Source organism: Triturus cristatus, chromosome 10 (assembly GCF_964204655.1).
Source record: "Triturus cristatus chromosome 10, aTriCri1.1, whole genome shotgun sequence".
In the NCBI taxonomy this organism is placed as follows: domain Eukaryota; kingdom Metazoa; phylum Chordata; class Amphibia; order Caudata; family Salamandridae; genus Triturus; species Triturus cristatus.
The window spans coordinates 822,584,048-822,606,161 of record NC_140593.1 but is presented as its reverse complement, the minus strand read 5'-3'; the positions used below and the strand labels follow the sequence as shown (position 1 = coordinate 822,606,161).

The 22,114-nt window shown below is 45.9% G+C and overlaps 1 protein-coding gene across 1 annotated transcript; it reads right to left on the bottom strand.

Moving 5' to 3' along the window:
- Positions 1-14,135: 14,135 nt before the first annotated feature.
- Positions 14,136-17,418, bottom strand: LOC146790087 (hemoglobin subunit beta-1). The gene is made up of 3 exons (XM_085628443.1): positions 17,244-17,418; positions 15,337-15,559; positions 14,136-14,418 (listed from the first exon to the last, which is right to left on the bottom strand). Exons 1-3 carry the CDS (start codon positions 17,330-17,332, stop codon positions 14,290-14,292), a joined length of 441 nt encoding a protein of 146 aa, XP_085484569.1. The 5' UTR covers positions 17,333-17,418; the 3' UTR covers positions 14,136-14,289.
- Positions 17,419-22,114: the final 4,696 nt, after the last annotated feature.

The window sequence follows — 22,114 nt, the reverse complement described above, 5'->3', positions numbered from 1 at the left end:
ACACTCTTTGCTTTAATCTCCAACTCCCTAAATATTCTGTCATGTTCAAGTTTCATTTTCATAATCTAAAATTCTAACTTCTTGTTCTCTAGGTCCCTCTGACCATCCATTTTTAGCTTAGCCATCTCCATATTATGCCGCCTATCTCTATCCCTGTCTTCTATCTCTTCTGGGGACAGACCCCTTGCAGACACGCTAGTGCCCGGGCTGGAAATCGCTTTATCTCCCACCAATTCTACTACTTCACCCTGCTGCTCTCCTGCATTCTCTTCCCCCTCCACAGACTCTCCGATATTCTTAGGGGTATCCCTGGCTTCTAGCCAGGCCTTCAGCGCCTTGTAATACTCCTCCCTTCTAGTGAGACCTGTGATAGGGACTGTGAAGCGTTTGCAAAAATATTTGAGCTGCTTGGCATTGTAGGTTTCTAATTTCTCTTCTTCCCAGGAGAGATCCTCCGAGGCATTGGATCTGGGCTTGCCCATTGTAGCAATAACTGGCAATATTAATCAAAAATAGAATAAAAAAACCTCAAAAACGTATGTGGTTGCATTATGGTCTGCACTCACTAGTAGTATACACTATAATCATTGTATGCGATCACAAATGCAAGTCCAGATCCTCACCGCTGACCACCAATGTTAGAAAAGGGGGTTCTCTAGTTGGTAATGGCTGGCCACTGTCCAAGTAGGGACCCTTCTTCCTAAGTCAGAGTAAGAGGGCTACACCCTTTGATAACCCCTGCTCAATCCTGTGGTAACATAGTACGAGCAGCTAAGCTTATCTCAGAGGCAGTGTGTGAAGCGTTTATGACCATACACAGTAACACAGTGAAGAACACTACAAAGGGACACCACGCAAGTAGTTATAAAAAATAAGTATCTTTATATATAGACTTAACACAAGACCAATAACGATAAAAAGCCACAATACTGTAAAATGGGATTACTCTTGAAATGCTGCAAAAATAGTTCAAAGTGTGCTAAAGGGGGAATCAGTTCAAAGCAGTGGTCTCTGCGACCCTTTTACTTTACAAAGTACCTGGATTTCGTAGTAGAGCAAAACCAAATGTCGCAAAGATGATTTTCTGCACGTGAGGCCGGCGATGCCATGAATCCTTGCCACGAGGGAGGAGATGAGGCGCCGATCTGCTGATGCCTGCGGGGACAAGGCGACAAACTTTTGCACGCTAGGCCATTGATGCGATGACTCCTTGCCGCGAGGGGGAAATCGAGGCGACGATCTTGTTGCGTGTGTGTTCAGGTTGCGATGCGAAGAAATGGCGCTCCGCGATGGAGCGACTATCCTGATGCGATGCGATGAAAATGGTGGACGCCCGGCGTCTGCGCTGCGATGATCTCGATGCGATGATCTTTGGCATTAGCGAGCACTTGGCAGCCCGCAAACGTGCGATGCGATGATCTTTGAAGTCAGCAAGCACTTGGCAGCCCGCAAACGTGCGATGCGATGATCTTTGGTTGCGAGCACTCAGCGCCAGCAGCGCGATGATTTTCCGGTGCGCTTTCAGCTGTGGCGGCTCACAAACGTGCGTTAGCGGCGATTTCAGCACTCTCTTCTCTGTAGCCGAACTAGAGGCCCTGGAACTCACAGGAGCCTCAACTGCAGATATAAATCCTCGCTGGGAGGAATCAGGAGTCTGGTGGTGAAGTCCGATGTGCCTGAGACTTCAACAGGAGGCGGGCTCTCTCCTAGCCCTTGGGTGATTACTTTAGCAAGATTAATAAAAGTTCTCTCAAAGTCCTTTTTCCTCTTCTTCCAAGTCCAATGGTAACCACTGCAGGCCAATCCAAGAAACAGCACACAAGCACAAGGATAGTCCCCTCCTGCAGATTCCTTCAGTTACATGGACAGAGGTCCGTCTTGATGTCCAGAGGAATACAAATTGTAGGGGATTGGGCACAGGTATTTGTACCCCAAAAGTCTTTCTTCTAAAGAGTCACAAGTCACTGAACCCAGCCAGAACCAATTCTGCTCAGTCCTGGAGCACTTTGTTTACCATCCTGCATCCTTCCTTTCAGAGACAGGGGGTCTGCCATCAGACGCACAGTAGGAGGTGGAGCCAGCATTCACCTTGACAGGCACAGCCCTATTCAGGTCAAGGAGCCAACCCTCCCCATACTCCAAATGCAGATCTCTCTATTCAACCCAGGTCTGACTCGGCATGCCCTGCCCCTCCAAAACCAGACAGCCAATACACATAACAGCAGAGCACACTGGAAGGCTTAAGCAAGAAACTACCTACTTTATAAAAGTGGTATTTTCAAACACAGAATAGAAAAATAAACTTTACTAAAATATGTATTTTAATATCCTGAGCTCAGGCATACTAAATTTGCGTTTCTACCATGTTCCGTGGGTCAGGTAGGATTATAGAATGTAATAGTCAAACTGCCCATTCTTGCCTTTGGAGAACAAGTAGTGAAAAACGAAATTGGGTGTAATTCACTACCAGGACATGCCACACATACCAAGGCATGTCCTACCTTACACATACAATGCATCCTACCATGGGGGTGACTTATATGATGCCAAGGGAAGGTTCAGGGGCTGGGAAGTGTGGGCACTTCACAGCCAAGATGGCAGTTCGGGACTGCACACAGACTCTGCAGTGGCAGGTCTGAGGTACACTTTAAAAGCTGCTTCTGTGGGTGGCGCAAACCAGTGCTGCAGGCCCACCAGCAGCATTTGGTTTACCAGCCCTGGGCACACACAGGCCACGCTACTAGGGACTAACAGATAATCTAAATAAGCCAATCATGGATAGATCAATTCACATATCATATTTACACAGGGAGCATTCGCGCTGTGGCACTGAATGGCAGTGGCATAGCGCCCAGAGCATCTAACACCAGCAAAAACTGAGGAGACAACAGCGAAAAATGGAAGGGAGACCCACGCCAATGGTGCCAGGTCTAACACCAGCTTACACAGACTGATGTAGCAGGCTTGTCGTGTCAATTTGAATGGCCTCTTTGGGGTGGTAAAATACATGCTTCAGCCCGTGGGAGGCCTCTGGGGTACCTATGCCATGAGTACATGGTGTACCATATCATAGAGACTTATAAGGATACCCCAGAATCCAATCTGGAGTGTACCTAAAGTCCATGCATATCGATTTAAGGGCGGAAGCAGACAGACTGGGGTCCTTGATAGCAGGATCCCAGTCAGACTATACCAAAAACAGTACTACATCAGCAAAAAGTGGGGGTAACCTTAAGAAGCAGATCCTACTTTCCTACAGTTGGCATGTCAGATGAAGAGGAACCAAACTTGTTACCACTGCCTCCCTTTCCCCCTCTGCAACACTGCTCATTGTGCGACCTCACACCCTGATCGGTTGCTACAGCGGCACCAGCCTAAAGTATTCCAGGATCTGGCAGAAATGTCTGCTACTGATTAGACTTATCACCTCTGGATGACAACACTTTGGATGGTGATGGGGTGAATGTGGGAAAGGTTCTCTCAGCACTGGGGTAAGACGCATCACTTCGAGGGTAGAAAGCAGCAACAACATGTGCTTCTTCTATGGTGTGATTTTAATGGCAAGCATGTCTGTGGCAAAGGCAGTCCCCTCCAACATTAGTCAACATTTTAGATTCAATAAAACATCAGGGAAAGATTCAACAACATTTCAGCCATTATAGTTTAACCAGTACTTGATATAAGAAGCATACATAAGTGTAGGGACCCAAATGTTTTCTCATGAGCACATTTTAGTCGCTTCTGAGTGCTGGGATTGCTGAATACCAAGGGTACCTTGTCTTAATTCTGGTTTATCTCCCTTCCCCCCACCTCCCTACACTTCCTGTTCTCTCACTGGTTATTTGTATACCCTTTTTGTGACTTTCACTTCCTCCTCTATTTTCCCTTTTCTGTCTTTCTCTCTCTTGCACTGAGTAAAAGTCTGATGATGAAGAAGACATCACAGTTCCCAAAAATGAGTGCTAATTCCCCCCCTTCTTCATCCACAGACACAAATTACATACTGTCTTTAATACAATTCGCAACAACTGTAAATGTGATGATTGAATGCCTCTTTGTGAATTTTGATTATAAAAGAAGTGGTCTCACCTATGAGAAGTGGGGTCATCAGATGTTTCCATATCCCTAAATTGAACTTTTCAAGTCCTGATCTTTTGTTTGATCAGTCATTGATTTGAAGTCTGTTAGTTCAGTTGGTGAAATTGTAACTGCAACAGTACTCCAAACCTCAGAATGCACTGTTAAATGACAGAGTCATCATGTAACCTATAATGTTGATTCTGTTTTGTTATTCTCTCTGTAGAGAAAAATAAATGTTTATGAATCTGGCAAGCATTAGGATTAGGATCTACCTACATGTTTTAGGCCATGCCTCCCATTACAGATGCCAGGTTTCATATATAAAGTCCTGTGTAACGCTTAGGCCACTCCACCCATGTCTCCAACTTTTCCATTTCATATACAAGAATGACCGGTCAATTTCAAGGCTCTTTCATAACCTTTTGCAAGAGCTTTCTTTGTCCACCTCTTTATGTGTGTGCCCAATCATCCCCCTAGCCTCCCTTTTTCCCTTATTATCTTCTCGTTAGATCTGAACCCTTCAGGTTGTGTTTCCCCAAAACGTTTTTTTCTCCTTCCGGGTTTTCCTGATTTCTCTTGTGGTGGACTTAGAGAATGAGTCACTTCCCCATTGTAGATGCAGTGTGGAAGTTCACGCACGCCCTTCTTACACACGTTAGGAAGTGGTGCTTTTCTGGTGTGTGCATTGGCACCGATCGTGTTTCTCCATTCTTGACTGGCCAGCCATTGCAGAGTGGTGTGTGTTGCACTGATGGTGTCTCTACATACTTGACCAGCCTGCCAGTGCAGACTGGTGTGCGCGTTGTGTCTAAACATGCCATTGCAGGCTAGTGGGAGCACTGGCACATTTGGGGTCTCTAAATGCATGTCCAGCGTGCCATACTGGTACTTTGGCTTGCAATAGTGGATTTGAGTGGTGCAGCCTCATCATTTTTCCTATCATTGGATTTGCAGTGACAACCCCTTTCCAATGGTAAAGGTGGTTTTGTCATGATTCACATCGAAATGTCACTACTAGAACGTGGGCATTTCTCTGCGCTAAAAACTCTGTTCACCCTGGAGGTTGGAGGAGCACATCTAGGCATTCCCCAGGGACTGGGCATGACACTGGAATGACAGACCTTTGCGATTTGCAGGCCTAGATGTAGAGATTGGAGGGAGAGGTTTTGACACTTGGCCTCTGGGGCCAGATCATGGCACCACTACAGATTAGGATCTGCATTCCACAGTCTCATGACAGACAAGACTGAAATTTTGGGGAGACATCTGTGGTTCAAAGGGAGACCCTTTGAACCACCCCTAACTTCAAAGACACACTGTAGTTTAACTGCGGATGCCATACTTCTGCAAATGATGAGCTACGCTTATAGGGACATGGGACTGGAGAACCTGGAACTACGTGGAATCCAACTGTTAACGTGGCACGAGCCTGGAACAAAGAACAGTGCCTGTAGACCGGATTGCCTCGTGCAGAGCCGTTTAGGCTTGCCCACATTGAAGGCGTGTGGCCACCGCATTGTGTGGATCTTGGCATACACAAGCATCTTGTTGGTGGTGAGTGGATTCACTGGTTGCAGGATCCAATGGGGCCCGCTTTGTTGATCGTGCTGCATCTCGCTTGTGCGATGAGCCGACTGCATCTTCACTCTGTGTGGTGTCTGACTCATGAGTTGCGACCCTCGGAGTTGGAGGCGTAACAGTAGTAGTGCCTTATTATACCTCATGAGGCATTGCTGAACTTGCGCTGAATGTGATCGGAACTGTTTGGTGTAACCAATATCAATGTGCACCAGACGTTGTGCCTCATTTCCAGGGATGTATGGAATTGCAACTCTTCATTTTGTGTAATTGGAACGGTCTGGTGCGACTCATATCATTGCAAACCAGACATTGTGCCCAGATTGTCTGTGTGCGACGCTGATCATTGTGTACCTGACAGGGTGCCTCCTCCTTCCAAGATGCCCCCTCTCCTCCTTAATTCTTCAATCCTTCATTGTTCCCTTTCGGGCCCTCAGCACCATGGACCAACTGCCCTCTCCTCACCCGGCCTTCCCCGACTGCATTGTGTTGACAAGTAGTATTGCCCGGCTAGGGCCTGGTTGGTGAGAGTGACGGAGCTGGAGGAGCTCTTCTGGGACCGATCGGATGTAAGTCAAGAGACTGCGTGACCCCTCTGTGCTTTGCAGAACTGGGCTGGTGCCGGAAGGCCCTTGTGGACCCCTTTGGTGTGACTGACTATTGCCCTCAGCCCATTCCTGCTCTGCATCCTGTGGTTCAACTTCTCGAGTGGCTACAAACCCCCTTTTGTTGATGGCCTTAAATGACCTTGCTGCCTACCCCCACCTGCTTTCCTGGAACCCTGACTAAGAGTGACTTTGGCCGTGTGCAGCCTAGTTCCTAGTTACTTTGCATCACTTAACGCCGCTTTGTAAATATGATACCCTTTCACACAGTTTTCTGCATGAAAGGGGTGTGCAATGGGTATTGCTGTGGGTGTTCCACCACAACACCCATTGCTTTGTGATACTGGCCCAGATTTCCAAAGATATGTAAATCTGACGCAGCGCCAAAAACTAACAGCATGCAAAAGCAGGTGTTATCCTCATTTTTGCTCTCTCTATGTGTGCTGCATTCTGCAGCACACAAAGACAGAGGGTTGTCTCCTGAGGCGAAAAGCCGGGAGTAGACGCTCTTGCTATAATATTCAAGACCTGTTCTTTTAAAACTGTATTTTAAACCTGCAAAGCACTATTGCACTTTAAGGGCATCACGGAGCAGATCTAGGCTCACGTGACCCCTTACACCGGCGTCCATCGCCGCTGGCCACGCCCACCGCTAGGCCACGCCCCCTTCCCGCCCTACATAAGAGCCGATTCTCGAGCGCTCGGTTGGGTTGTCTCCTGAGGCGAAAAGCCGGGAGTAGACGCTCTTGCCACGATATTCAAGACCTGTTCTTTTTTAAAACTGTATTTTAAACCTGCAAAGCACTATTGCACTTTAAGGGCATCACGGAGAAGATCTAGGCTCACGTGACCCCTTACACCGCTGGACACGCCCACCGCTAGGCCACGCCCCCTTCCCGCCCTTGAGGCCGCCTATATTAAATGTGCATTTACAGAACGCGCAGCGGACGTGCGCAGCGGGCGCGCCCTTTGCGCGCCGAAGGCGCGCCTAAGGCAAGCCCGTCTGCGCCCGTCCGTGGCCGGACGGGGCTAGGGGCACGACTCCATGCTAATTCCATCTCGTACACCTCTCAGGAGCTTACTACCCTCCATGGCCATTGGCCACTTTCGGACTCTGTCCGTAGGCACATAACATCACTAGGGCTTGTACCCTCTTCCACTCCTACCCTGCCGCTCTCCCCGCCCGCCTCTTCTCCACAATGCCCTCCCCCACCCGACCCTCTTCCCTCTACTCCATCACTATCCATTCTTTTACTTAACACCAGGTCAGCGGTCAAGCACCATCATGAGCTCTTTGTCTTGCTCGATTCCGAGAAGCCTGACTTACTGCTCTTGACCGAAACCTGGTTTTGCGATTCTTCCCTTCCCGTTCTCTTGGCTACCCTCCCCTCCTCCTACGTGGCCCTACGCGCTGACCGTCCGGCAGGTAGGGTTGGTGGTGGTGTGGCGATAATTGCTCGGTCGGAACTGAACTTTCAAACCATTTCCTCTCCCCCCATTCCTCCCACTGAATTCCTTATAGTTCGCTCTCTCGCCTTCTCCCCCCCATCACCTGTCTTCTAATGTACCGTCCTCCCCAGTCTTCACCTCAGTTCTTACCGGCTTTCCAAGACCTGCTGGCCAACATGGTGGTCAACTATGCATCGGTATTGGTTCTAGGGGATTTCAATTACTGGCCCTCGGAACCTGCTGAGTGCTCAGCTTCGAAAGAATTCACTGAGTCTCTCACATCCTTAAATTTTATGTCACACATCTCTGTCCCCACTCACTCTCATGGTCACATACTCGACCAGGTCTGGTCCCTCAATCTTCCAGTCTCCCCAGTGAAGGTTTCCCCCTGTCCTTGGTCCGACCATGCCCTTATTTCCTTTTCCATCTCTCCCAATCCGGTACCCAAAGTCCTCCACGCCAAAAATACCTGGGCGCGGAATTGGAACAGAGTTGACTTTCCCACTCTGACGTCCCACCTTCTGAATTCTATCCCGTCCCTCTCTGGTTTGCCGTCCTACTCTCAAGCCAAGTCCATTAACACCTGGTTGGCTAGAGGTTGTGACTCAGTGGCTCCCCTGCGTCGCATCTCCGTTCGGCGACCTAAGGAGTCTAATAGGTGGTTTAATGACCACCTAAAAGAACTAAAACTGTCCGTTCGACAGGCAGAAAGACACTGGAGGAAAAAGTATTGTCCCTCACTTAAAACCCTCTATCTGACATCACTCGCCAATTACAAGTCCGCAATTCTTGCCGCTAAAACCGTTTACTTCTCTACCAAAATAATGTGTGCTGAAAACAAACCTAGGGAGATCTTCGGCATAGTGCAGGACCTGGCCTACTCTGATAGGGCTTCACCTCAAATTCCCCCATCCCAGCCTCTATGCAACCAACTAAACACCTACTTCCTTGACAAGATCGCCACCATCAAGGCCAACATCCCCCCCCCTCGTCTGCCTTTGTTGATCCTTCCCCCCCTACCATTCAAAACCTTCTCACCTCCATCCCTACCCTCACCGAAGAGGTATTTCTGGAGATCCTCCCCAAAGTAAAATCAGGTTCTCCGGCAGACGTCTGTCCGGCGCGAACCCTCCAACAAATCTACTCCTCTTGTCCTGAACTTCCCATTGCCTTCCTTAACAACTCCCTAGCACAGGGAGTAGTGACCCCTACGCTCAAATCAGCCACCATAGTGCCCATTCTAAAGAAGTCCGGCGCTGACCCCTCCATCTCAGCCAACTACCGCCCCATTTCCCTGCTGCCCTTCCTGGGCAAGGTGCTGGAGCGCTATGTCACCGCGGTATTCAGCACCCACGTAGAGGCCAATGGGGGACTGGCTTCCCGCCAGGCTGGCTTCCGACCTAGGCACTCGACTGAATCAGTCGTGGTATCAGTACTGGACAACCTCAGGAAGGGCATGGATCACAACAAACACCAGGCGCTGGTACTCCTCGATCTCTCCGCCGCATTTGACACGGTAGACCATACCATCTTACTGTCCCGTGTCAAGGCGGCCGGAATTGAGGGATCAGCCCTGGTGTGGCTTTCCTCCTTCCTGAGGGACCGCACCCAGGCGGTCCGGCTAGGAGATTTCACAACCACCCCACTCCCCGTCACCTGTGGTGTCCCCCAGGGTTCTTCTTTGTCCCCCCTACTATTTAATCTTTATATCTTTCCACTCATCTTCGCTCTGCAGCAGCTGGAGGTCACCGTGTATAATTACGCAGATGACCTCCAGCTCATATTTGATCTATCCTCCTCTCCTCTTTCTGTCTCCAGCTTCCACCACACCATTACATTCATCAGGGACTGGATGAATCACAACCATCTCAAGTTAAACCCGTACAAAACCGAGTTGGTTCTTACCGGAGGTTCTTCCAGTCCCTGGAACTCTCTCTTCTGGCCCCCTACTCTTGGTCCCGCCCCCACTCCTTCTATCACGGTCAAAACACTGGGGGTTAAAATGAATAACCAGCTCACCCTTCACTCTCAAATCAGCTCGGTGGTTTCCTCCTGCTTCCTCACACTCCGAACTATCCGCACTGTCGCTCGTTTTTTCTCCCCCCAGGCACTCAAAATGATTATGGCCGCTCTAGTGATATCACGACTGGATTATGCCAATGCTCTCTACAATGGCATACCAGCATACAGTCTAAGGAGGCTACAATTGGTCCAAAACCAAGCTGCCCGGCTGGTTTTTGGCCTCCCACGCTATCATCACTCCACACCACTCCTCAGGGAGCTTCATTGGCTCCCCGTTAAGGAACGCTCTCTGTTCAAAACCGCCTGCATGGTTTTCCAGGCTCGTCAAGGCACCGCCCCCGCCTTCATTTCCTCATTAATAAATGAATACGTTCCCTCCAGAGCACTCCGTTCCTCCACCAAATCCCTCCTTCTAATTCCACGTTTCAGGCGTAAAAAGTGGGGTGGGTCCAATTTTTCCACCCTGGCCCCTACGTTCTGGAACTCCCTCCCGGACCATCTACGCGCGGCCACCCATTATGTATCCTTCCGCAAGGAACTAAAAACGTTTCTTTTTAAACAGGCATTCCCTGTGTAATCCTCCCTTCTCGGCTCTACCACCGGTTCTCACCTTTGCCTCTGTAGCCAATACCCTCCACTAGCGCCAAGAAACCGTTCGGTGCACGTTGCGCTTTATAAATGTTTTTAAATTAGAAATTAGAAATCACCTTTAAAGATAGTTTATGCAGGAAGGGAGACCTTCCTGCACATAAAAAATCATTCCCTGCTCAGGCACCCTTGCATTATGGTACAAGGATGCCTGTGTTGACGGAAACAATCCCTGCAAAGCAGGCACCCTTGTACTATGGCGTAAGGATGTTTGTGTTTGTGCAAGTGCAAGGGAAAGCAGAGGGGTGTGCCATATTCTTGTGAATACGGTGCATCCCTGCATTTTTTAAATGACACATCGTGGGGCTGCAAAATTTGCTGCCACGCTGCACCATTTTCTTGTGAATATTCCCCTAAGATTGCACACAGGTAATAGCCACAGGTATCTTTGAAGCCTATGGCCAAACTTGAATGATTGTTCCTCTTTCTGTGAAGCTCTGATAAAGTGCTTAGATGATGGTTGCAGAGCATTGCAGTACATTAATTTTAATTCCATTCTGTGCTCAGTATACCGGTTACAATCATGTTTCTAGGCAAAACATATGTGAAGCTTCAATTAAAGTGACTCTCTTCAATATGCAATGATCAATAATTACTCTTTGATCCGCCACTATCATATTGCTTGCACATAAGCAAACCTGTGCTGTTCTGGAACATTTAAGCACACATTAGTGTTACTAGTAGCATCTGGGGATATCTTTACTACCTATAGGAGGTGCTTAATTTGAGCGGTGGTTTCTGGAGCTTGACACCGGCAGTTAATTGGTTTCCGGTGCTCGGTACCAGGCACTTAATTGTCAACACCGTACTTAGGACAGTATGCCACATGGCGGCGCTGATCATCTAATTTAGAGATGAGCAGAACAACAGTTGTTTATGAATACAATATACTTTAAAAAATAATAATACCTGCCTCCCCAGCCATTTCTTTAGCTTTGGGGACCTGGAATAATCTGAACTGTAGTCCTTGAATGACAGAAAGATGGTTAATAGGTGCTTTGGTACTGTCATTGGCAGTGATGACAGGGCCATGGGTGGTGCAAGTTGCAGTGGCCTCCTGATCAGGGCCCTGGCACTTATTATTTTACAAATTAAGCACTGCCTATAGGCGGCACTCTGACATGTGATGGCAGGAACTTTGATGGGGGCCTTCACTAGCCAAGGTACAGTGGGGCATATCCTCAAGGCCATCCGATAATTATCGCTCAGCGCTCTTAGCGCGAGGGTAATTATCGCCGGCCAACTCTGAATTTTATCACGGAGATAGCGCGCTATCAGCAACGCTTATCTCCAAACCGATAAAATTCAGAGCGCAAGCTGCAAATTGTGCGATTATCGCTGGAAATACAGCGATAATCGCACAAGGTTTGGTGAAAGCTTGCTGATAGAGCAAGGCATACTTAGCCATGATATCCACCTTACATAGGATATCATGGCTAAGTCAGTTTTGAAGCAGGCGTAAGGAAAGTAGCGATAACAGAGGTTATCACTACTTTCCTTGTCGCTCTGCAGATCAGCGTGCCCATTGATAATTGGAGAAATGTCACTTAGCGACATTTCTCCAGTTATGTCAGGGCAGGAACGCCCACTTTGCATCTCATTAGAGATGCAAAGATGGGCATTGGGGGAAAGGGCGATAATGCAAGGATTCACACAATAGCGTGACCTTGCTGATTAAGCGTTAAAATTATCGCCACTTTCCGTCCGAAAACGGACGCTAAAGCGGCGGCAATTTTATCTCCGGGGCTTGATGATATTCCCCAGTGAGACTATCACCTCCCGTGCTGTACTATTTAAAGATACCTTTCTTTCAACTTGAACAGTATTCATGCTGGGCATGTTTTCTCCACAGAGCTAATTTCTCCATAGCCTCTACTGAAACTCATGATGAGCACACATGTTTATTTTCTTCCCACAATATGAAAGCAGCCTTTTAGATGTTGCTTCTTCTTAAATTTCTTCATCAATCTCAAGAAACCTCCTAGACAGCCATCTTTCAGCCTTACAACTAAGTTGTAGCGAATTTCTTCATCAATCTCAAGAAACCTCCTAGACAGCCATCTTTCAGCCTTACAACTAAGTTGTAGCGAAAGAGAGAGCTCTCAAAAAGTTGGAATTCTCAGTGCAGCCTCAAATCCCTTATAGAGCCTCAGGTGCTCAATGGTAGCATCAATTTTCAGGCTCAAGCCCAGTTACACACTCAAAGGCCTTCAGTGGCGTAGCAAGTGGGGGTGGGGGGGTCCACCCAGGGCGTACAAGTTATCGGGCGGTGGACCCCCCACTCTTACCTGCGGCCGCGCTGGCAGCAAAATCAGGAATTGATCGCCAGCACCCCCACACACCTTTACAGCTGCCGCACGTCATGGGGCGGCAAAGGCTGGGACCGCCACAAGCAGTAAAAGGCCTAGCTACGCCTCTGAATGCCTTAGTACATCTTCAAATCCCCAGGAACCTGTTCGATGCCAATGCACAGGTGCAAATGTTAAGACACAGTCTTAAACGCTATGAGACAACTATCTCATACCCCAGTGTGCCTTGCTTCCAAATGTCAAGTGCAGCCTCCAGCAAACAGGGGCAGCTTTAAAGCTACAAATGCAGCCTTATATTCCTTGGGCAGTTATAAATTGGCAGATGTAATGAGTGCATGCCCGGTAAAGCCTCATCTATACAGTTATAGGCCAATTTTTCAGCTGCCCAATATATTTAGTTGCATCCCCACATAATGACAGGATTTGTCCCTTGTGTTCATGTATAGCCCCATATTATCAGTCCAGGCTCGTATGCCCGGATATACCACCATTTGCTCAACAATGACCATCTATACTCCCTGCAGTCCAAGGGCCTCAAGTACAGGCCTATTGCTCCCCCCAGTGCATCACATTTTTGACACACTGGTAGCACAATGGGCTTCCCCATGTTTACAATGCCATGTAAAGTCATCCTGCGCAACTTTTCATGGCCTTGTAAATATGGGCCACTTCCACGCATTACTCTGTTTTAAAGGGGCGTTCCATGGGTGTTGCTCTGGGTGTTCCCATCCGTGGACCTGACACATTACCAGATTTACAATGTTTTCTAAAGCTGGGGATGCGTCAGACTCCTACGCCTACACAGGGGAGGCATCGGAGTGGCGTAACGAGGAGAAATACTTTTATTGCTCCTCGATTTTTCCTCTTTCTATGTGTGCTGCGTTCTGCAGCACACATAGTAAGAGGAAATTGCCATTAATGATTGAATTGTGCAAGAAGGTGTCCCTTCTTGCACAAAAACAATCATGCTCGCAGAACGGGCACTCTTGCTAAATGACTCAAGGGTGTCTGCATTGGCGCATGCTGTGTTTGTGCACCGGTGCAGCGGAGAATGGCAGGAATGTCCCGTATCTTGTAGATACAGTGCATGCCTGACTTTTTATTTTGACACACAGCAGTGCAGCAGGATGTCTTGCTACACTGCTGTGCAACAAAATATTGTAAATAAGGCCCCAAGTGTTCAAGTATGTCCCCATATACACAGGTATAGATACATATGCTTGCCTGCTTGGCTTAGACCTGATAAATCCCCATTTGTTCAGGTGTAGGTTAATTGGTTCAAGTATAGACCCATATATTTAGGGACATTGAAGTTTCTCATGCCTGGTTGCATCCTCTATTCCTATGCATGGCCCAGTGAGGCAACTAGTGAAATGCATGAAGAGAGATCTGTACACATGTTTGTCTTGCAGACGTACACCACAGAAAAGTCTAAACTATCATCTTTGCCAATCTTTCTTTTATTAGTTGCTCGGTGTTGCTGCTACAAGTACAACCACAAATTACCAAAAAACATTCAATTCATGTATGTTGATGAACATATCTCATGGTGGACATTCTGTAGCTGCAGGACCCTTAGAGAGTAGCTTCTTCACAGATCAGTGGTACCCAGTGGCTAGGGCTGCTTCAACGTGATGCAGGAACTTCTCAAAGGCACCCTGCTTCTGAGCGGTGTAGTCAGTTCCAAGGTGCATGCCCGTGACAATGCTCACGATTCCACCAAAAAGCTGCAAACAAGATGGACACCGAGTAAGCATCAGTTGACTGGTTGAGAATTTACTTGCTTGTGCATTACTGTGACTGTGGTCACACCTAAGACATGTCCGCACGAACAGAGTTCATAAGAAGCCGAAACCAGTCGATAAATAAGACACACTAAAGTACAAGCAAACACATCTAATGCTACCAGAAAGCAATCCCAAAACAAGCATTTGCAATGCAATAGGTATTGCATTTACGCAAGTTTAAGCTATTGGCTTTTTAAATGACAATGCCTATTATTTTTGTTTTTTAAAACATAAATAAAAGGGATTGTCATTTACAATGCCAATAGTTTAAACTTGTGTAAAAGCGAGACCAATTGCATTGCAAATGATTAAGTTTAAAACTGAGCACGGCACCGCTACAAGGACACCACGCTCAGTTTCTTTTTTTTTTTTACTTGTCCTTGAAGCGGGCGCCGCGCTCTGTGTTAAAGTTAAAAAATATATAAAGAAACCGAGCGTGGTGTCCTTGAAGTGGCGTCGCACTCAGTTTTAAAGTAAAAAAAAAAAAAAAACAGAGTTCGGTGTCTCAGAAGTGGACGCTGCCCTCCACATGAATGTTAAATATGAAATATAAAGAAATAAATAAATAAACTGAGCGCGGTGTCCTTAAAGCGTGCGCCGTGCTCCCTAAAGTAAAAAGCATACAATTTAGAGCACATAGCTCTGCAGCCGCCATTGTCCCCATCAGTGTCCATTATCAAGATAGTGCTCACCCACCAGATAAAGCCCACCGTGTAACAAGCCAAGCAAAAGGTCCAGTCCTTATGGGAATTAACAAATGAAGACAAGGCGGGACTAACAAGCCTCATAATTAATCAAAAAAAAGCGCATGCGCACTGCCGCTAGACTCGACCTAAAGAGAAGATTATTTGGATTTACCTTGAAGTTGGCAGGATCCACATAAAGTTTTTTGCAGTGAATGGTGCTGAGATCTGCATAGTATGCCTTCAGGTCATCCAGGTGTTTGACTGCCTCCGCAATGGAATGCATCACCTTGGCACCATGGGAAGCAACTTTAGGGTTGTGCTGGATCGCTTCGGCGCTACTGAGATCACCAAATGATTTGAAATATCTCCTTGTCCATGGGTTGACTAAGATGAGCCTAGAAAGAGAAGAGCAAACAGCAGCAGTCAGTGGTTGTATCTATCTATCTATCTATCTATCTATCTATCTATCTATCTATCTATCTATCTATCTATCTATCTATCTATCTATCTATCTATCTATCTATCTATCTATCTATCTATCTCTCTCTCCATCTGTCTATCTATCTATCTATCTATCTATCTATCTGTCTCTCTACCTGTCTGTCTTTCTGTATCTGTCTATCTATCTACATGTTTGTCTATCTATTTTTTTTTAACCTGATGAAGGCTGTAATTCCTGCCTGTGACGTATTTCTTTGAATTTAAGGTTTACCCAACAAGTACTTGTGTGTGTATGCATGTGTCTTTGTGTGATTGTGTTAGGGATTTGTTAATACCACAATCAACACTATGTAGCATTGGAAATTACATCCTCCCAAAAAGACAAAACACGAATTATTGTTTTTATCCAATGAGAAACGTCAAGCTAGGTATTGATTCGTATACTACATTACAATAATCTGTAGCTCTGCTTTCGTTACTCTCAGACTTCTTTAAAAGACATGCCAGAAAAAATATACATAATAGGAAATGTGCAATATGCATCATGATTACTATCAAATAATGGTGTCTCTGGGTTCTGTTAACATTTAGAAACCCCTTTACAAATGTGTAGCATTAGACACAGCCACGACCCAACAATGTTGCAAACACACGAATGACCAGGGGAGCCTAAATCAGAAGGCCAAGGACTCCCCAATATGACTGGAAGAAAAGTAGTAGTTCGTGCCCGACACACAAGGTGGACATTTCGGACACCCTTTGCGAAAAGTCTGTGGATTGTTGAAGAAGCCAAGGGCGTGATTTCAGAATCGCACTGTGATGGGGGACAAGTGACAGTAGTGGTTTAAGAAGGGCTCCGGGGAAGTTGTATTTTTTAAACTCTATCTATTTCTGTATTTCCTCTTCCTCAAGTGTGAAGCTTGAGGTGTGCGAGTTATGGTGTGCATGGCATGTTTGAAAACTATGGTTTGACAAGTTAACCATAAAGGAGGCATTTTAAGGGGGTTTACATTTATATCACAGCCATAACAGTATTTCACCGTGGCATTTCACTGAATAGGTAACATGTCATATATTATCTATATTGTGTGTCGGGACTGTGATTCAGTAGAGGCAAGGCCTAGAGTTGTTCTAGAAGTCCCTGCCCTCCATCAACAAAGGAAATTAATTTCATATAACAGCCTACACATCTACATCTAAGGCTTACAATATGATATTTATTCAAATGTGTTCATTTATAAAAAATGAATGCACCTCAAACCAGAATGCAGTAAAGTAAAAACACATTGAAGAGGCGTAAAAACAAACATGGGGGCTGTTTCCCCTTGTAAAGTAAGTAGCATGCAATCTGTGAGACAGTAAATAGTGTTTTTCTCATGTCAGTTTGTCAGTTTTGGTACAAAACCTGGAACCTGACCTTTCCAATGTAGAAATAACAGAAATGTGTTTTTATAAGAAAAGTTGTACTAAACACAGTGTTTTTTGTCTATATTTACTTTCAACTCTATGTCATAAATGTGTGTGTGTCTGTGTGTATGTGTGTGTGTGTCTGTCTGGGTGTGTCTGTTTTTGTGTGTGACACAGATTAATGGGTTGATCAGTGTCATAGTAACAGGCATTCACATGCTTTTTGCTTACCTGCCAAGAGCTTCTGCCCCTACTTGATCAACATTAATCTTGCCGCAGACGTCGTGGATGTGTTGGCTCTCATCATTGGTGAATGTCATGGTGGTGGTGGTAGGCTGCTGTTGAGGTCTTCAGTAAAAGTAGAGCAATGGTGAATGTACCTGCTCGGGCTGCTTTAAATGCAGTTACGAAGCCATGCCCACTCTCTCTCCCTCTCATATCTATTGGCTGAAACGTGAAAGTGGGTGTGGCTTGGCTGATGAACAGAACAAGTCTCCTTCAGTTCAGAAAAGTTTCTGAACTTTAAATAATCATTCGGAACACTTTTTTTTCAGAAGAAAATATTTTAGAAATATTCCAAAACTAAAATATTTTTCCACAGGCGCTCCCCTCCTTTGGATTCAATGTACATTTACTTTTTTAATGAAGTGGTACGTTATCACCAACAAGATATTTGCAAAAAAAAAATGTATTCAGTAATAAATCATATGCCAATCATCATGTTACTTTACTAGACTTTTTTTTTTTTTAGAACGGATTAACTTTCACATTCTTTAAAAACACTCAGGTTAGCTCTTGTCACCTTTCTGTATATTTCCGTGCTATATGGACGTTCTGCACATTTTGTTTCCGGGAAGGTAATTTCAAACAGTTTAAATCGTTCAAAATATCAATTATATTATAAATACAATATGAAACCTAAAACATGCTCTATCCAGCAAATGAAAGGGAAATAAGAGGAAAAGCACCATGCAGTCTGAAAAGTGCAGAACAGGCAACAGAAACTGGGTCGCTCATCGTTTGACCCTATAGATACTGCTACTGAACCCACACACTCATGCACCTATATCCACCTCCAAGGAAATGTAAGCGGGGGAAACATCATGATTGACACCAACCGGTCTGGTTTTAAGGTTAGTCCCCATCCATCCATCACAAACTGCACGTGCACTTACGATCATGGCGAAAAAAATTCCGCATGCACCGATCTTTTGTGATTAACTAAAATAGTGATGAATGTGTTTTTAAACTTTCCTAAAACGCGTACAATGCTTTATCTCAAGTTTGTCTTGAAGAAAAAAAAATAGCTGATATTATTGTGTTGCATGTACGCTGCCCTTGAAATGTCAAACGTCACGTATCTTTACGTTTTATCAAGAACTGAATACCCCTGAAAGTGGCATGAAGCATATTGCCCCAGTACCACATAATGACCAGTGTATTTGTAAATCGCAAGTTCACCTGTAGGCATCTTGGCGCTAAATAACAGGTGGCAGATTTATGAGCCCCTTGCGCCACTTTTGCGTCACTTTTAACATGGGAAAAGTGACGCAAAAGAGGCGCAAGGGGCTCATAAATCTGCCCCCAGATGTTTATTGTTACCTAACGGTACTCATGTTATCGACCTCAGAAGGATGAAAGGCTGAGTGGGCCCGCCGGGAGCTGAACCAACTACGTGACCTCAGCACATCAAAGGACGTGCAGAATCTATTGAAGCGCCTAGAAGCAATTCTAATGCGACATATGTGCTTCGTTAGAGGGCAGAAAGAAAAAAATAATAAGTCACTCTATAACATGCTAACTCTCACGAGTTTAGGTCATGACGTGAATTTAACGAGTTTTAGCATTTATCGTGGGTCTTCAGGTTCATAGTATGTGTACACTGAAATGTTTTCTATGTACATTATGCAACTCTCCACACTCAGTGCCACACACTGAGATACTAAAAGGTCATTGGTAGCAGCGGCACAAGGCAAATTGTAGATTGTCAGTCGAACAAACCGATACCCTAGCTCGGAGGGGTAATGCACCTGCTGCAGAGGGGCACGGCAGCACGCGTTCCGCAGGTAAGAACCCTGGTAAGACTGAGTCATAATTTCTCGGTCCACAAGTTGGGATCCTAGATTCGGGTCAGACATAGTATTTCATGCAGTAGTCTCAAGTTTTCAATGTTCAGGTGTGAGCATCTCACCTGTGCTAGATTTTTGAATTGCATTCTGGGACTTATAGTCACGTTGAGCCCTCTATAAAAAAAATCAGGACTGTAAGTACTGGGCTGCTCAGGAAAGAAACTAAACTGGATGGCCTACTCATGCTGAGGGCAGTGAATCTTGTGGGTTCGCTTTCTTGCTGTTTCCAGCGCTTCGAGGCCACAAGAAGCTCTACGTCAGAGGAACGATGCATTTTTAGACTCACATTCTCTTTTGTGCTGATCAAATGTGTCCCCCAAAGAGCAGATATTACAAAAATAGGATAATTTCACCAACTGCTTAAAAGTGTAACTCGGTTGCCATATTGCACACTTTGTATATGTTGATGCTTTATGTGTTTTCTTTTACTTTAGTTGAATTAAATATTTTTAATGGTACATGAAAAAGAGTAATCCTTTTCCTTGCAGTGACTTGGACAAGAAAGAAGGACAGCTGCCTAGAATAATTCATGCATTGCCTCCTCCTCCCCTTACTAAAGGCAGTGCTTATTTTCAGCCGGTGGTTGCCGGTGGGGCAAACCGGCACTCATTTTGAGGGAGCAGTACTTATGTTTTTCCCAGCGACCAGGGTCTAATTTGATCTGGCAAGTTGCCAGTGGGGCCCACTGGAGCTTATTTTTGGGGACCGGCGCTTACTTTTCTTCCAGGTATTTCCAGGGAGCAAGAGCGAGAAACCACATAAAACATAAAGCAAACTACAGCAAGAGAAAGACGGAAACCCCCCACAAGGGGAGAAAGCAGGCGCACACAGAGGAATGGACAGCAGTGCCTGGCTGTATATTATAGTGGCCTGGGGTGGATTCAAGGCTTCCCAGCCTCAGTACTCGGCGTGCCGACATTTAATTGTACCGGCCATGGGCTTCTGAGGACTGCTTTGGGCACCCACAGGCACTCTATTAGAAATAAAGCACTGTCATCGACCATTACCGAAAGCAAGGGGGGGGGGGGGGGGGCAGAGGAGAGAAAGACGGGAAACAGTCACAGAGGGAGAACGCGGGTCCCTGCAAGAGTGAGATAAAGGGGAGGGAATGTCTGGTAGTGGATTAAAGGGTATGAGGTGGATTCCAGACTCTGCAGCCTGTGACGTGAAGGTGCCCTTCTGAGAAAAGCTTAGGGCCCAAGCACTCATTCTGTTACAAATTAAGCTCTGAAATGCATCTCTGTAAGGGTAACTCTACCTACTGCACCCCTTCCAGAGGAACAACAACTTCTATTCTTATGGAATAAGCCAGTCCCTCACTATGTAAAGGAAACAGTGCCACATGACATCCTATTTTTTATTTGTGCTTGTCTGGGCATTATCTTCTTCTGTTCACGTGCAGGGTCGTGAAATGACATAAAATTATTGTCAATTATTATTTCCAGTTGCTCTAGCAGTGCGCTCGTCCACCTTTTTATCTGGCGAGGGTGCATGGGCACTTATGATTGTTTCGATGTTTTTATTTTATTTCAAGCCTGGTGCTGAGTCCGTTGTTAATGTGTTCAAAATGATTTTAAATTATGCCTTGACCTGCTTTAACTGCGGTCCATGTGGCTTGTTAGGTCTCGCCTGACCCAGCGCATGCGCTGGTCTGGTGAGACTTATTGAGAGGGATCCAAAAAGTGCTACCAAGCCAGCCTAGCGCTACAGTGCATGAGCGCGGGCGCGCGCCATGCTTGACCGCGATTACTTTCACTTTCGCAGCCGCAGGGCCACTTGGCATAGCCAATAGGTCTCGCTTTTGGGACCTTATAAGTATTTAGTTATGCAACTGTTGTATGGCTAAACACTTATAAGGTCCCAAAGGCGAGACCTATTGGCTATGCCAATGCTTGTTTTTTTTATTGAGTTGCACTGCCTGGGCCTGCTATGAGGTTTTAGAGCATGGATTACACGGGCAGGCCTGGCATTGTTTATACAACCCCTACTGTAATAAAAGCTACTTATGTTCAATAAAAGTCGTCCTGAGCTACTAACAAATAGTATCGTTGTGGACTCCATCAGACAAGAAAACATCCGTGGACACCTTTTGCAAGATTACCAGTAGCAAGGACATCAGTGCATCAGAGGTACTGTCAAACAATGCCTCATCGTGGGTAACACAACAGCCATAGCTGCGATGCCATATTACCAACCTTATAGTTTTACCAACAAGCCTTCCCAATGCAACATAATTTACCATTGAAATAACAGCATAGAATATGCTTAGGGAATTTCAAGTATTTTCTACGAATATCAGCTTATGAGTTCTGAAAATACACACATTATCAAATTGTGTATACATATATTAGTTAAACCAAGTAACACTATCTCATTAGGGGGCATATTATTAAGGACGGTGTTAAAATTATCGCCAGTTTAGCGGCAGAACACTGCCGCTAAATCGGCGATAATGGGCTTGATAATATGCCGCAGAGAATTCCAATAGAAGCCCATGTTGACACCAGAACATGGGCTCCTATGGGAAGTCTCAAGGGCAAATTATCAAGCCCATTATCGCCGCTTTAGCGGCAGTTTTCTGCTGCTAAACCGGCGATAATTCTAACGCCGTCCTTGATAATATGCCCCTTAGTAGGCTAGGGAGTACAGAGGGGAGCTACTTACTGGTAGCGGGAGAGCTATCCGTCGCTCACGAGCTACTGGTTGGAGAAGCCTGGTTTATAAAAAGCTTGTTACACGTGGTCTCTCGCGTTTGATTAAGAATTCAGGTTACACAAGTGTTTAATTATTGCAGAATGAGTAACCGGTACTCGGCTCGCCTACAGCTGCCAAGGAGAACAGGCAGCCTTTTTTAGGATGCCTGTTCTCTGGTCAGTGCAAGCTCTGTTTATTAGGGGTGCAGGGCCCACTTTTATTCTTTTCAGTAAACATGATTAAAATCAGTGGCGTAGCTATTGCGTCATGTGCCCTTTT